This window comes from Morone saxatilis, unplaced genomic scaffold (assembly GCF_004916995.1).
Source record: "Morone saxatilis isolate NCDOM2014 unplaced genomic scaffold, NCSU_SB_2.0 Contig22, whole genome shotgun sequence".
Lineage (NCBI taxonomy): Eukaryota > Metazoa > Chordata > Actinopteri > Moronidae > Morone > Morone saxatilis.
In genome coordinates this window covers 12,093,257-12,108,552 of record NW_023339785.1, presented here as the reverse complement: position 1 = coordinate 12,108,552, position 15,296 = coordinate 12,093,257, and the positions used below count along the sequence as shown (strand labels likewise).

At 42.5% G+C, this 15,296-nt stretch overlaps 1 protein-coding gene across 1 annotated transcript in view; it reads left to right on the top strand.

The window, feature by feature from the left end:
• The first annotated feature begins 12,271 nt into the window (after positions 1 to 12,271).
• npas4a (neuronal PAS domain protein 4a) overlaps positions 12,272 to 15,296 on the top strand; it is a 4,081-nt gene continuing 1,056 nt past the window's right edge. Inside the window, exons 1-7 of the mRNA XM_035669789.1 lie at positions 12,272 to 12,769; positions 13,179 to 13,342; positions 13,435 to 13,537; positions 13,641 to 13,950; positions 14,080 to 14,189; positions 14,351 to 14,486; positions 14,604 to 15,294. Coding sequence (XP_035525682.1) covers positions 12,595 to 12,769; positions 13,179 to 13,342; positions 13,435 to 13,537; positions 13,641 to 13,950; positions 14,080 to 14,189; positions 14,351 to 14,486; positions 14,604 to 15,294 — 1,689 coding nt within the window. The 5' untranslated portion in view covers positions 12,272 to 12,594. The remainder of the gene's footprint in view (positions 12,770 to 13,178; positions 13,343 to 13,434; positions 13,538 to 13,640; positions 13,951 to 14,079; positions 14,190 to 14,350; positions 14,487 to 14,603; positions 15,295 to 15,296) is intronic.

Sequence of the window (15,296 nt, the reverse complement as noted above, 5' to 3'; positions counted from 1 at the left end):
TTGTGTTTTAATGTATTTTTGGAGCGCTATAGATAGACAGCAGGCCTCAACGGAAAGAAATGAACGAACCAGAGCTGACAAGTAATTGACCCTATCCATTCATGAATCAGTCTAGAATGAATGAATCAGTAAATTGCTCGGGACTGCAGACAACATAGAAGGGGAGAACGAAATGAAGTGAACTGTTATGTGAGGGGAAGCACATGATGGGTATCAAAACGTCGGGTCAATAGAGATGTATTCTGAGCGAGGACAGCGAGGAAAAAGAGGACAACTGGACCTAGTCTAAGAAAAGAACAAGGTACAAATGTGGTTTATTGGCTGATATGAAGCCCATTCTGCACATCTGTTCCTCCCTCACTCTCATCAACCCACTCTCTGCTTTTGTTATGCAACACCTCACTCTACCTGCTCATCTTGAACATATGTCTGGGTGATATACGTAAAAAATGAACACTTGAGCTAACGCCAAATGTAAAATGTATCCGCACATCGGGTCCAGCGTCTTTGTCTTTTGATCTGTGCTTGACCTTTTGTCTGAAAATGAGAGTTAATTGAGGGGAACGAGACACACGGAAAGAGAAACGGGGAGAGAAAAGGTAGAGAGGGAGTCTCAATGAAAGATCTGCTGCTAGGAGGTCTCTCGTGATGTAACACATCTACATCATGTCACCATGGCAACCCCGCATCAGCACCAACTCACTGTGGGGAGAAAGAGTCAGTGTCTGTGCTGGTATGTCACAGTACAGTACTCTGGGAGAAAAAGTCTCTGCATATGTCCACAGAAAAGACATATGGGTATAAATTACTAGATAATAAGAATATAAATGTTATTTAAAAATATATAATTAAAAATATTAAATATCAAACAAACACATTCCAAAATAAAACAAGTGAGGTTTTTCTTGTATTCAAAAGTAAGAGTGATAGAGTGATAAGAGTTACCTTAAAAACTGCATCTTAATTGTACTGATACAGATCTTATCCTTGAGCATATTCACATGTTTAGTCTCTTACAGTGTAATAAAGTCTCTTGTGCCAACTCCATCCTCAATAGAAATATCTTGGCTATTTACTGAGTTATTGTCCCTATGTTCTCCTGTGAGTCTAAGTATAATCCAGGGACCTTGGGGAGACAGAGAACTCTGTACACAACTAAAGAGCTGTAGTGAAAAACTTCTGCCCCCTGTTCTGTGCCCTGGCTGCTAAAAATAAACTGGATATTGAAAAGCGAAGAGAAAAGGTATACAAGGCTACTGGCTCACAAAGCCACGCCGAGAAAGGGAGGTAGGGAGTGTTGGATAAAGGCGGGAGGTGAGGAGCAGCAGTGCGGGTGGAGCTGTGTGTGTGGGTGTTTGTGTGGTTCATATTCACAGGTTTGCGTCCGTCTGTCGACAGATCTGACAAACTTCAAATCAGACAGAGTGACATGTAGCCAGAAGTTGTTTGTGTGAACAGAGCAGCAGATAGCATGCATGTTCAAATATTGCATTATGATTACACACAGGAACAAGTTATTAAGTCTACAGCCTAAAAATGACATTAAAATGTTATTTTCTGAGTCTTTGTGGTGCTGCTGATATATTTAGAGACACAATTTGAGGTCAAAACTAATAAATCTTACATTTTCTATATTACTTATCCTGTTTTTTTATTAGGAGGCTGGAGCCTGTCGCAGCATGCATAGGGTAAGAGAAAGAGACAAATTTAAGGGGTTGATAGATGATTAAAAGGAAAGAAAAAATGTACTCCTTACATATAAAGTTATGCTTTCATGTTCTCCTTGAGACTTTGTTTTTTACTTATAAATCACTGGATACTTTTATATTTTCAGGACTCTAAAGAAATATTGAAATAGAATAAGGGAGATTGTCTTTGGTCCTCAGTTTCAAGGGGTTACAAATCAAAAAGGTTGCAACCAATGACAGAGAGTTACAACATCACATAACCCAGATGTCTCCAGAGTGTGGAAGGAGCACCCAGAGGTCAAAATAATCTCCCCTGAAGTCATTCTGCAGTGATATCACAGTGGCCTGAGACCATGTGTATCACTTAACCATTACTGGATCTTAATAGCATGCAATCCCAAATGCTCTCATTTCCCCTCATTTCCTGTTCCTATGAGAAATAAAGGAAAATAAAGCCTCACAACAAATTGAACAAGCAAACAAACAAAAGACAGAAAATCTTCTGCTAACAACATAAAATACGGACACAAATCTCTTCATGATATAAAAGTACATCAACTTTTAATCAGCCTCTAAAAATGTTGCAAGCTGTACTTTTTGTTGTATTAATAACATTTTTTGAGCTGATTTTTTCAAGATGCTTGTAGCTCTTTGATGAAGTTATGTAATGACACTTTAAGCATTTAAACCACTCAATGTGGGGTCCTAGTGGTTAAAACTCATATACAAGTATCTCTGGTTCAGATCCAACTCATCTTTTTCTCCCCAGTTTTGGACATTCGATATTGAAATCACTTTATTTATTAATTTATTTGTTATATTAACAGGAACAAGCCAGATTAACACTGTTACAGGGAGACAGATGTATTGTACAGTATATAGGATGACTAGTTCAAACTAATTTGCAGCCCCCGACTCTGGATAGCCTTTTAAATTCAGGTTAAACAACAGATTCAGGATAAAAACAACAACAGGACAGATTGTGTAGATGTGTGTATGCATGTGTTTATTTGTGTCTGTATATAACTGTGTATACATTCACATACAGATGTTTGTATGCAGTATCAAGCTTTACATGCATGTAATAATCAATCTGCTCAGGTTTAAGTATGTGATTAATATGATTTTACACACTAATGTCCATCTTTCAGCTCTCCAGTCGCCCCCCTCTACCACTCTGTGTCCCTAAATTTCGATCTTTTTTTCCCTCAACTCTCCTCTTTACTCCACATCTTCTCTCTCGCTCCCGCTTCGATGCAGGAGTGGGAGGTGTTGCTAGGCGACAGATTAGCTCCTTCCTTTCAAGAAGCAGAGCGCAGACCTTGACTCTCTGGGTGTAAAAATAAACAGAAAAAAGAAAAGAGACAGTCTTTAGAGGGAAAAAGGACAAGTATCTTTCACCTCTGGCACCAGAACCACACTTTTTGTTTACCCTGAAATACCCCCCCTACCCCACCTCAGCCTCTTTTATTACCCCCTCATCTTCTGCACTCTTAAATCTGACGTGGTCCAAAAAAATGCACTTATTTATAGCTGCAATTTACATTTAAGATAAACACAATCTTTCTCTCATCATCTGTAAACGTGTTGACATTTTATCTGTTAAAAAAACTTCATACTGTGATGGAGCTGTTGCACAGACTGATCTATCCTCTCTGTTCCCTGTGATGTGATGACTAAGGTTGTGGAGGAACATGCTGCTCGTCCCTCATCCGCAGTTTCAGTCTGCCAACAACTGAAGCTGTGAAAGTCACACCTGTTGGCCACTGCCGCTGAAAAATTTGTGTGTGTGTGTGTACAGAAAGAGCCAGAATACTCCTGCGCTTTGTACATCTGCTCAGTGTGTGCGTGTGTGTGTGTGTGTGTGTGTGCGTGTGTGTGGAGGATAGTGACAGAGAGTAAGTGTTGGTGAATGAGTGTGTAATTGTGTGAATAACTAAGTAAGTGACTGAGTGAGTGGGACAGTGAGAGATTAAAACAGTGAAATGTGTTTGAAGGAGTGAGGGGTTGAGCAAGGTCATACTGGGTGAATGAGTGAGACGGTGAAGGTGCAAGTGAGTGATAAAGTGAATATAGATAAGTGAGAACGTGAGTGATTGTGTGACAAATCTCAGTCAACGGGAGAAGTTATATATATAGGAGTGAGTGACTGAACCATTGAGCAACTAAGTGAGTTAGTGAAATGAGCCTGAGTAAAGGTAAAGTATGTGGGTGAGTGAATGAATGAGCAAGTAAATGAGTAAGCAGGTGAATCTGTGAATGAGTGAGTAGGTAGAAGTCCGTTGTGATAGTTCTGCCAGCATATTTCTGCTTTTATAGAAGATAAGTTGCCAGTGTTTAATTCAGACTTTTCTCTCTTTTATTTGTCCAAAATCTAAATGTTAGCATGCTAAGACGCTAACATAGTGAAGGTGGTAAATATTAATTTACACTGAATTATATTGTCACAAATACAGTCATTTTTTTTTGAGCATGTTAGCAATGCACCATTGGGCCTAAATACAGTCCAACTGAGCCGTTAACATGGCTGTAGACAGTTTCATCCATTACTGACTGTTCGCTAGACCTTTGTCGCACCTTTGTGGTTGAAAAATGAAGCCAATGAAGAAGTGCTAAAAACTGCACTTCTTCAATTGAACACTGGATGAAATATAACCGGTTCTATGGACACAGCTAATGGCAGAGGCGAAGAGAACCAAGAGAACAACAGAGGAAGCCAAGAAGAGAACAGGAGAGAGAAACTGGGGGAGCCAAATCACAACAAAAAACAAATCTTACACAGTGTCGCTTTAAGTCTTAAAGTTATGGATAATTAAGGCATGGCCATTTTGAGAGACAGATGGGTGCAGTTACAGGTGGCAGCCCCCCCGGCCCCCATTCAAAATGTAAGTACTCCTGTGACTGAGTGAACAAATTAATGTGTGAGCAAGTGACAAAGTGAGTTATTGAGTGAAAAATGAATGAGCGAGTGCCCGACTTAATGGGCCTGGATGAGTGGATCCTAAAGAGCGTTATAAGACTAAATGAGCCTCCACATGAATATTGAGACAAACAGGAGTTTCTGGCACAAAGACGGCTCACTAATTGGATTCATTTGAGTCCATTTGCTGTCAGGGAGACGAGGCACTCATCCCTCCGACCCCTCGCTCTTCACCCATCCGCCTCTCCACAGCCATGTTCCTCTCTGCCACCCACCTATGATACCAACACAACCCCGTCTCATAATGGCAAGGATTATCATGACAACCGCAACAATGGCAGCGCTTGAGACAAGAGAGTGTGTGGGACACCGGGACAGCTTAAGTACCTACGAGACTGCTGGGTGAAAAAAACAAACAACTTTGAGTGTTTTTGTTCTGGGAGCTCCTGCATAAAGATGTGCGCTATTTTTGCACAGAGAAAGTCTGCCAGTGCTGTGTGTGTGTGTGTGTGTGTGTTTTTTTTTTTTTTTTCTTTAAGGCAATCTCAGAAAACACTACATCTTGAAGAAAGTGGTGTGTGCTTAGTAAAAAAAAATCCAGAGAAAATTCAGATGTGCAACAGCAGACTCAGAGTTGTGCTCAGTTGTCAATCAATTAATCCTGTAAATCAATTAATTCTGAAAAATCATTGATCTGCTTGAAAATGCTCATATTATTTATTAGGTGAATGCAGAGGAATGCTGTTGTTGTGTTATTCAGTGAACCACAGTGCGTACACTGGGTTTCACAATGTATGAATATAGATATATTTATGATATATATTTGTAAATTGTGGTCATTTTACATAACTGTCTTTAGAAGATTAGTTCCTACCAATATTATAATAGTTAACTGACACTAAACAATGTTAACTCACCTGGTAGAGCTGGCGTCCCCATGTACTAAGGGTGAGTCCTTGCTGCAGCGGCTATGGGTTTGACTCCTACCTGCATCATCCCCTCTCTCCCTCCCTCCCTCTCTTATGTCAACCTTCAGCTGCCCTCTCCAATAAAAGGAAAAAGCCCCAAAATCAATTTGTCAATGATCAATTATCAATTTGTCCATATGTCAACACAACACACATGAAGAAGCACTGGTGCATAATGTTTATTGAGATTTAATTATTCAGTTACCTTCAACAAGTTTTGTGTTTGTATTGTAATCACTATTCTGAATGTCTTAAATCTTGCCCCTGACAAATACCCCCCATATTATAATAAAACAGTCTAAAAACTAATAAAACTTAGGCAAAATTTTTAAACAATAAAACTAAACCAAAATGAGCAAATCCACTCTGGAGACTACCTGAAACTAAATTGAATTGACAACTTTGGACAACCCAAATTCGACAACTGAAGTTTAACAACAGCACTTTACACTCTTCAGGCTCTGTGAGGCTGCACTTATACACAGCGCTGCTTTGAGCTAAATGCTAACAGCATTCTAACATGCTGATGCTAAGCATGCTTAGCATGCTAACATTTGATAATTAAATTAAACACATGGGACATGTGAATGTTGTTAGTTAGTTAGTTTTGTGTTGGGCAAACGTTAAACCTGATTATGGTTGTTACAGTTCAGTTTGCATCAATTCATTGAATATTTGTTGAGATGTTTCAGTCTGGACCAAATTAGGTGCTGGAGCGACAGACGGACATTCATCCCTATAAATATTGCCAAACTCTACTATTCTTATCTTTCCAACAGCTCGAACAAATCATCCAATATTTTATCTCCTCATACTTTGACTATATTATAATAAACTGTCTACAGTTAGTGCTGTCATTATTAAACTGGCTTTCTGTCAAATTTAAGATTGAATATAAAATCCTTAATTAATAAAATTACACACTCAAACAGGTCCACGCCAACAAAGCTTCAAAGTTGAAGACTTGTGGTGACCGAGTTTTCTGTGCTGACTCTCAGGGACAGTCTCCTAATGGAAATCAGCAAATTCGGTTGACTGTTTTTTAAATGTCATCAAAGCCGAGATCACCTGGTTGACCCCTGCCACCATCACCATCCAAAGCATCTCATCATCTGCAAGACAAAATGGGTCAAAATCTAGCAAAAGAGCATAAAGAAACACGGATAAAGATGATGAAACTATAACAAATAAAGATGAGAATGGTTTCCTCTCTGGCACCGAGCATCCTTGTGTCCAAGATCCAAATTAATTATATTCAGATAAGTGTCAATCCATTGGGATTTTGTAATCTTGTGCAGATATTTCTTACATAAAGCAAACAATTTTTGGCAGCTTTAAAGCCCATTAGGAAAATATATCTTTTCTAAGATGATAATTTAAGAGGTGAAACTTCATTTGAGAGCGACACGATGTGGGATTATGAGTACAACAACACCCAGCACATATGATTGAGAGTCTGGAAGTTAATAAATCAATAGAAGGGGCTTTAGGAAATGGTAATAATGAATATGTGGTTTAGTAAATTAAACAAATCATGTACAAACACTGGCATGGTCCTTTAAGTATAAAGAGAGTTGGAATCTAAATAATTCACAATCAAAATAATTTGTGGTTCATGGCGACAGCCTGCAAGGTCAAACACCAAGGCAAGACTTTTTGTACCTAAAGATAGTTGTTTGTCATTAATTACTTTAATAAGGGCCAATGTGAGACAAAGCCACAGACTTGCTTATAGGCTAGTTAATGATGCAGGAGACTTAAATGTGTCTGTTCAACTTAATGTTCTTTTTTTTGTACGAGAAACAAGAATGCTGGAGTAGTTATATTGAAGAATCTGAAGTGTGAGAGTGCTAATGACACCAAGATGCAGTACGTGTGGAGAACAATTCGTTACCTTGTGGCAGCTGCAGAAATCGAAACTTTAAGATACAAGCACTTTGGGTACTCTTTCAGTCAAACTACTGGTGAGGGGTGGAAGTTTTCTGTAAACAAAAGCAACCGGGGGAAGGAAATGCCATAATGCAGCATGAGCTTGTTCCTGAGGAAAATGTCAGGGACCTGAGAGTTTGATGCTTTCTTGAATGAGACTCTGAGAGACATTAGTGGTGTGGGTTGAGATAGTAAACAACCTTTTCACAGTAGCAAGTATAACATTGAATCATTACCTCCCCTGTGCATGCATAAATGTAACCATGAACCAATAAAACAAAGAATCAGACTGTAAAAGACACACTCCTACCACAAGTGGCTGTGTTTCCTGAACTCGCAGGAAAAGAACGTGTGAAGAAATAAAATTGAAAGAAAATAGATTTATTACCACAAAGCAGTGAGAGACACGCTCAGTGCTGAAACAGTGTAATGTGAAAGGAAACAAGTGCAGCTTGTATGAAAATGTCAGGCAGAACTACTGTATCTTAGACTTAAACAGGGAGGCTTTCTGGGTACTGGTACACTTGTTTAAAGAATGGTCAAATATATGAGGTTTAAAAGCAAACAACTACTACATACAGTGGAGCAATGACGTCACATTCCCTCTGTGTGTGTTGTCCTCAAGCTGCTCTGTGCTTTGTTTATATGACCAGGATGGACACTTGTGCATGTTAGTGTATGTAAGTCCTGCAGTGTGAAACTGTCGGCTTTGGTTGATGGCGTTTTTTTCTTTTGATGCAACAGTGGAAGACCAATAAGGGCAGCTTTGGTTTGTTTTAATTTGTTTGTGTGTCCAGTTTGAATGAGTTATGGTATTATGATGATCTGCAGGATAAAATTAATGTTTTTGTCAATGGAGCCTTGTGGCGAGCGATGGAGATATAATAACTGATTTCTGGTCTATTTCTGTAGGGATCCTTTCTATAACGTTCAGACACTTAGAATAACAATATGAACCTGTCAGCGGCAAAAAATAAACTCTTTTAGTGGACGCACTTTGTTGGGTTCGTTTGTCCACAAGGATTACGTTGCTGCCTTTCACAAATATTTCCCCATCACAATTCACTTGGTGAATTATGGATTTATTTCAACTATACCAGTGTTGGTTATTGTTAGAAAGACTAACAAAGATGCTTTTGGTGAGTTTTATTTTGTTTCTGTCCAGTTTAAAATCTGAGTTGTGATTATCTGAAGTTGTGTTAATGGAGTCCGGAAGGTATTGCCAATTCCAGGAGCACTTGATGTTTTCTCTGATGAACTAAATCTAAATCTGAAGATGTCATTGTAGGCATACAACAAACTTTTGCTTGGTAACTCTCAGTGACCAGGTACACCAATAAAAACAAGATAAAAAAAACATAAATTAACAAGATAATAAATATAGGTAGTTCCTCCATCTGTATATTTAAAGTATCAGTAAATGTACTTGGATGAGGCAGATAGACAGTGACAGAGCAAATGTACTGTGAAAAGACATATTGCACAATTAAATGTTAAATAGTTAAACATGCAGGAGACATACGTGTACAGTATATATGTATAAAGTGTAGCATTAGCAGCAGTTTACTGTTACATAAAGCAGCTGAACCTCACAACCAGAATCACAATGAGAAGATGAAACCAGACAATAATTTAAATGATTCATAGATTAGCAAAATAATTGCTGGTTTCTTTTTTGTTGACTGACTTAATGATTCATTTTATTTATTATTAATTTTTGTGGGGTTTTTTTAGTCTGTTTTTTTTTTTTGTATTTCTAAATGAATTAAAAATATACTTTAAATCTCAAAATTGTCCCAAAGGCAGATAAAACCAAATGACTCTAAACTCATTATATCTCACAGCTCCTCACCTTAAGGAATTCACCTTAACGCCTTACTTCAGTCCTCAAACTGCGTTCATCACGTTCAGAAGGAGGAATTGTATCTGGATGATCTTTAACACCAAACTCCTGCAACATCAGACCAAACAAAAGGTCGTTAGATGCACCTGAAACAAAGAGCATGAGTCAATGTTAGCCCTTTCAGGTTCAGTTTAAAAAAGATTTGAACAATTATGTTCTCTGACTGAACTGCACTAATGAATAAGTGCAAAGCTGCATACAGAATAGCCAAAAACAAAACTGATGTCACTGTGCGGACACGTTATGGTCCCCACTTTAGCAACAGACTGGTGCGTGATGTGTTTCTGTCTGCTCATCCATGTAATGTACAGAAGACAAACTCATATATCTTGTTTCTATGGCGTGAAGACCTTGAGTGAAGCTGATTTAAACTGTACAGACTGAAAGTGAGGACTAGAAATAAGCCAGTTAATCGCCACTGTATACCTCTGGGTGCAGCTGTCATTCATTTCCATCTACAATCTGGTACCTCTGGGTCATTACCAAACAGGAACCAGTGGTGAAAATACTACGAGAAAACCAAAGAATAAGAGACAAAAACAGACACAGAGGCAGACCCAACAGCACCTCAGCAAGACATGCAGGATAAGAACCACAAGTGAAGCTGAAGGTCCCCAACAAGCTGCAGGATGATTCATCAATGAGTTATGTTCTGCATATTGACAAATATCAAAATAGGTAAGCAGAGGGCCAAAGTAATCAATATAAAAAATGTTTTTAATGGGACTTGTATTGTTTACTTTACATCCGTCCCCATTCATCTAGATGAAGATAATAAATCTGTATCCTTCAGAAATGTTTTGTCGATGTTAAATTAACACTGAGACAAGTGCACACACACACACACACACACACACACAGGCATTGACTTATATTGATAACCACCACATGTCTAACCCCAACTATAATCTTAATCTTAACAATAAACAGAGTATTGGCCCTAGAAATGTGACGATTTACGTTGTGGTGACGTTAGTGTTGGCACTGTTTCACCAAAAGGAAAGCCAGATTTAACAGATTGATGTTAAACATGAGTAACACACACACGAACACACACACACACACACACACACACATCAAAAGAGATTTTAGATCACCTTGTGACTGCAAATCAAGTCCTGCTGCGGAACATTTTCTCCATTTAGTTTGCAAAGGAACATATTTGCCACCATTCACCAAACCCCCTCCCTCCCTCCCTCCCTCGGGTCTCTTCACACAAAAAACGAAAAATAATTAAAGAAATAAAACAAATATGTTCGCGCTCTGTCCGGAAGAAACATCTGTGTGTTTGTGTGAATGGACAGTGGCGCACATCCAGGTCTGCTCCACATGTGAAGCACATACTACAGATCTATTCTGGGGGCTAAAAGTGAAATCTCCTCTCTATAAATAGGACGATCGGGGCTGGATGCGGGGGCGCGCCTCTCAGTCCTTGTGTCGGTCACCTGCGAGATCTATTTATAGACACAGCGTCACTTTACCTCACGTGAGACTGGCGACAGGTTTTTGCGGGTTGCGCAATACCGGCTGCTGTTGCGCGCGGCAAATTATTCATAAATGTCATTCATTAAACCGACTTCACTGCTCATAAAGCTTTTGAAGCTCGTCCTTGGATTTAAACAGACAGAGAACAAAGCGCAGACCCTGACGCACACACACACGTCATTAAACAGTTAAATGATAAGAGAGTCATTCTGGAAACTGTTGTGATGGTTGCTGGTGTTTGATGGTCTGAACTGGTCCCTGAGGGTCATATACTGGTGTCTTACTGTGGGGGTCGCTGGTCCTGCGCTCATTGTTTTATCAATTACCTCCTGTTAATTGTTATCTCAGAATCAGACAAACTTTATTGATCCTCGCAGATTTGTCTTTGACTTGCACACACAGGATAAAGACAAAAACATACACATGGCATTATAGCCTATATGTAATAAAAACCCGTTCACAAAATGCTACAGATTGCCTCCTAATAGGAGAATATGTAATTGCAGTAAAGGCGCGGAAGGTGCGCAGCATTAATGTCCGACACACTAACGAAAACGGGAGGCCACCGGCAGATTTTGTGCAGGTTTATGCATTCATTACTGTTCTCAGCCGCTCGGGAGTCCATTCATAAAAGGCGACGGAGGGAAGCAGCGATGTGATAAACAGCCTCAGCATCCATGTCCGCCTCCTGTACCAGCAGCTCGGTGACTGAGCGTGTTGCCTTTCAGCTCTGCGGTACAGCCGAGCACCGTCAGTCTCACATGATTTACGTGTTGACAGTGAAAATCTGGTCGAAGTGAGTTGGTGAATCGCACCTAACGAACACCTGCCGTGTTTACTGACAGGTCCGGGGCCAACAGGCAGTGACGGGCAGCCTACCTCAGGTGCCAGACATATAAACACAGAGACCTCTTTCGTATGCAACTCAGTCCCCCCACCCCTCTCCCTCCCCTTCCTCCTTCACCCCCCCTCCTCCAATACACCGGAGTCCGGTGACTCCGTTTACGTTTTACGCTTGCTCCGCCCCTTACTCGGTTTTGTCCAAATCGGGCTTTTTGCGTCGCCGGAGCTCCCGATTTCAGCCCGACGTCATCAGCGAGCAGAGGGAAGAGCTGACGTCGAGCGAGAGTCACCGAAAGGAGAGGGCACGGGAGAGGGAGGGGGGAGAGCTTCACCATTGCAAACGCTGATATGAGGCATATCTATCCCCCTCGGCCCCCCCTTCTTCTTCACCCCCCTCCCTCCGTTTTACGTCGGTGTTGGTGCGTTGGGAGCCCCCCTACTCCGGCGGAGTCCCAGGCTATATAAGTGACCTGCGAGCAGAGTCCCTCAACCAGATTTACGGGATCCGGACTTCTGAGAGAGAGAGACGGCTACCACGGCCGCCGATTCACCTGCACTCCGAGAGGGGGGACAGACATCCAGCAGCCAGCCAGCCATCCGAGCTGGACGCTGTGGCGGAGCTAAGCAGACCGAGACAGGACAGGAGAAGGTTTTTAAACCTTTCTCTGGGAAAAAACAAAAATAGCTGAGATGAGAGTCCAATAACACCTTAAGAGCTTTCCCACTTCTACAACCTGTCTCTTAACACATCTCGGAGACGGGGCAGCCAGAGGCACGGCGTTAAACAGCACTCCGCTCACAAACTCTCCAACTCACATCCGGAGGAATTTTAATAGTTCACCGCAACAACCGGCCACAATGTACCGCTCAACCAAAGGAGCCTCCAAGGCTCGACGGGACCAGATCAACGCCGAGATCCGGAACCTGAAGGACTTGTTGCCCATATCCGATGCAGATAAAGCGCGGCTCTCATACCTGCACATCATGTCACTCGCCTGCATGTACACCAGGAAATCCGTCTTCTTCACTCAAGGTAAGAATGAATTCACTCTGAATAAAAAACGACCTGTTGATGAATCTGCGGCACAGACAGCCCGCTCACAGTAGTGGAATCAACAAGTGTTTTAGTGGCACCGCAGGCAATTGTCTTCATATAAATGTCATTTTCAGATAGACTGTAGATCTGTGGGTCTTTAATTGATCGACAGTAATCGATGTGGAAGCTGATGAAGGCGTTAAACAGCAGGGTTTATCGCTGTCCATGGTTCTGAAATGCTTTAGCTCTCATAAATACGGCCGCGCTGCTGTCCGTGGTGCTGAAACACAATGCGGCCACTGTGGGGGTTTTTTTTCTTCCTCCCATTGCGGAGATCCGATATGTTCATTGTTATTGGGTTCAGCTTTATTAACACATTTGGCACCTTTTTCTGTTCTTCACACAGGAGCGGGAACTGCTGCTAGTCTTGAGGAGAGCGCAGGGTTTCTGTCTTTCCACGAACTGTCGGAGTTGATGCAGGCGCTGCCGGGGTTTCTGATGCTGCTGACTGGGGAAGGGAAGCTCCTGTACCTGTCAGACAGCGTCTCCGACCACCTCGGACACTCCATGGTGAGTCTACACATAACCAGAAATTACATTTTAGTAAAGGAATACTTTACTTTGGGCTTCATGAATGACGTCTTTGTTTGTAAATTTTTTAGGTGGATCTTGTGGCACAGGGGGACAGCGTGTATGATATAATCGACGCCTCAGACCACTTCATCATGAGGACCAACCTGTCAACCTCTACATCACTTGAGATGGGTAAGACAAAACGTCCACATTAAATTCACAAGTTCGATTTATTTTTTTTCTTCCTCCACCTAGTGCAGACAGATTTTTAATAAACCTCTCCTCATCCTCACAGACCGTCTCTTCCGCTGTCGTTTCAACACTTCCAAGTCCGTGCGGAGGCAGAGTGCTGGGAACAAGCTGGTTCTGATCCGAGCTCGCTGCCTCTCCCCCCCAATCACCACTCCTGCCGCCGGGTCCTACTGGACCTCTAACCCTGTCTGGGTGTGTTTCTGCTCCCCGCTGGAGCCCCACCCAACCCGCTCCGGCCCCGGGGCAGAGAGGGAGTCGACCTCCGCCCCTCCCCTGGCTGACACCAACTTGTTCCTGGCATGCTTCTACTCGCAGCATGGCCGAGACTTGAGGCTGCAGACTGCGCAGGACAGGTGAGTTCACACAAATAGCAGATCGTCACCTCCACCTGTTGCTTTAATATGAAGTTATCTGTTTATGAAATAACTAAAGGAGTAAAAACATTATCCTCCTAACGTATCACCACCCACTCTCTCCTGCAGTGTGAGCGCCTATCTTGGCTTTGATGTGACAGCTTTACGCTCTCGCTCTTGGTACAGCCTCCTCCACCCACAGGATCTGTCACATGCCTCCGCTCAGCACCGCAGCCTATGTAAGTATACTCTTCACACATACCTACCAGTTACAACCATCCATGCCCACACAGTTACACACACATTGTGCCCACTGGCACATCCACGCAGAGAAAAACACTATGATGATTAATAGGATTACAAACCGATGCCAACTTGTGCTGTGACTGTTGTTCAACAGTGAGAGAAGGAGGAGAGGGCAGAGCTGAAATGGTGGTGCGTGTGCAAGCTCTGGACCAGTCGTGGGTTTGGCTCTACATGGTACTTCAACTGCAGCCTGGAGAAATCCCCATCAGCAGCAACAACTACATCATCAGGTATTAACTCCCTTTTTTTTTTTACACCACTCATCAGTTTGGAGACAAAAATAAAGAGAAATTAAAGCAAAAACAACAAACTAACTATCTAACTCTTTCTCCTTCTCTCTCTCTCAGTGACTCTGAGGCCTGGTCAGTGCGTCAGCAACTGGGCTCAGAGCAGACCCAGCTGACCCTGGTTCTGAGTGCTGGTACATCTCAACAGGAGGGTTTGAGCCTCCAGTCTCCAGAAACCCTGTCAAGCCCAGACCAGGTCTTCACCCCAGGCAGCAGCGGCCTGTCTGCCCAGTCCTTTGACTTCAGCACTGCTGGCTGCAGTGTAGGCTCCTCTGATGAACCAGGGAGCTCTGCTGCTGAGGCCATGCAGTTGGAGGGTGACCCTCGCTCCAGTATCTCCTCTCTGGAGGAAGAAAGCTTCTTTCAGCAGCATCCTACTGAAAGCCCCTCAGCTGCCTCCTCCCCCACCCCAGTCACCGTCGAAACAGTAGCAGACTTAGACTTTTTAACCCAGAACATTCTCCTGCCGCCCTCCTTCCAGCTCGACCCTCCACTGCCAGCTCTCCCCCTGCCCCTCCCCCCAGTGCCCACCTCGCAAGCTCAACAGACCAAAGAGTTTGTGTGCACACCACCCTACACTCCCCAGATCAGCGGGGCTAGCTTCCCATTCGGTGAACCCCTCTTCAGCTTCGACCCTACTGGCACTACCACTCCTCCACCCTCTGCTACAACAACTACTGCTACCACCTCACTGGCCCCTGCAGCTTCCTCCACTGCCCCACCAACTACCACCTCCAGCCCTGCTCCCCCCAC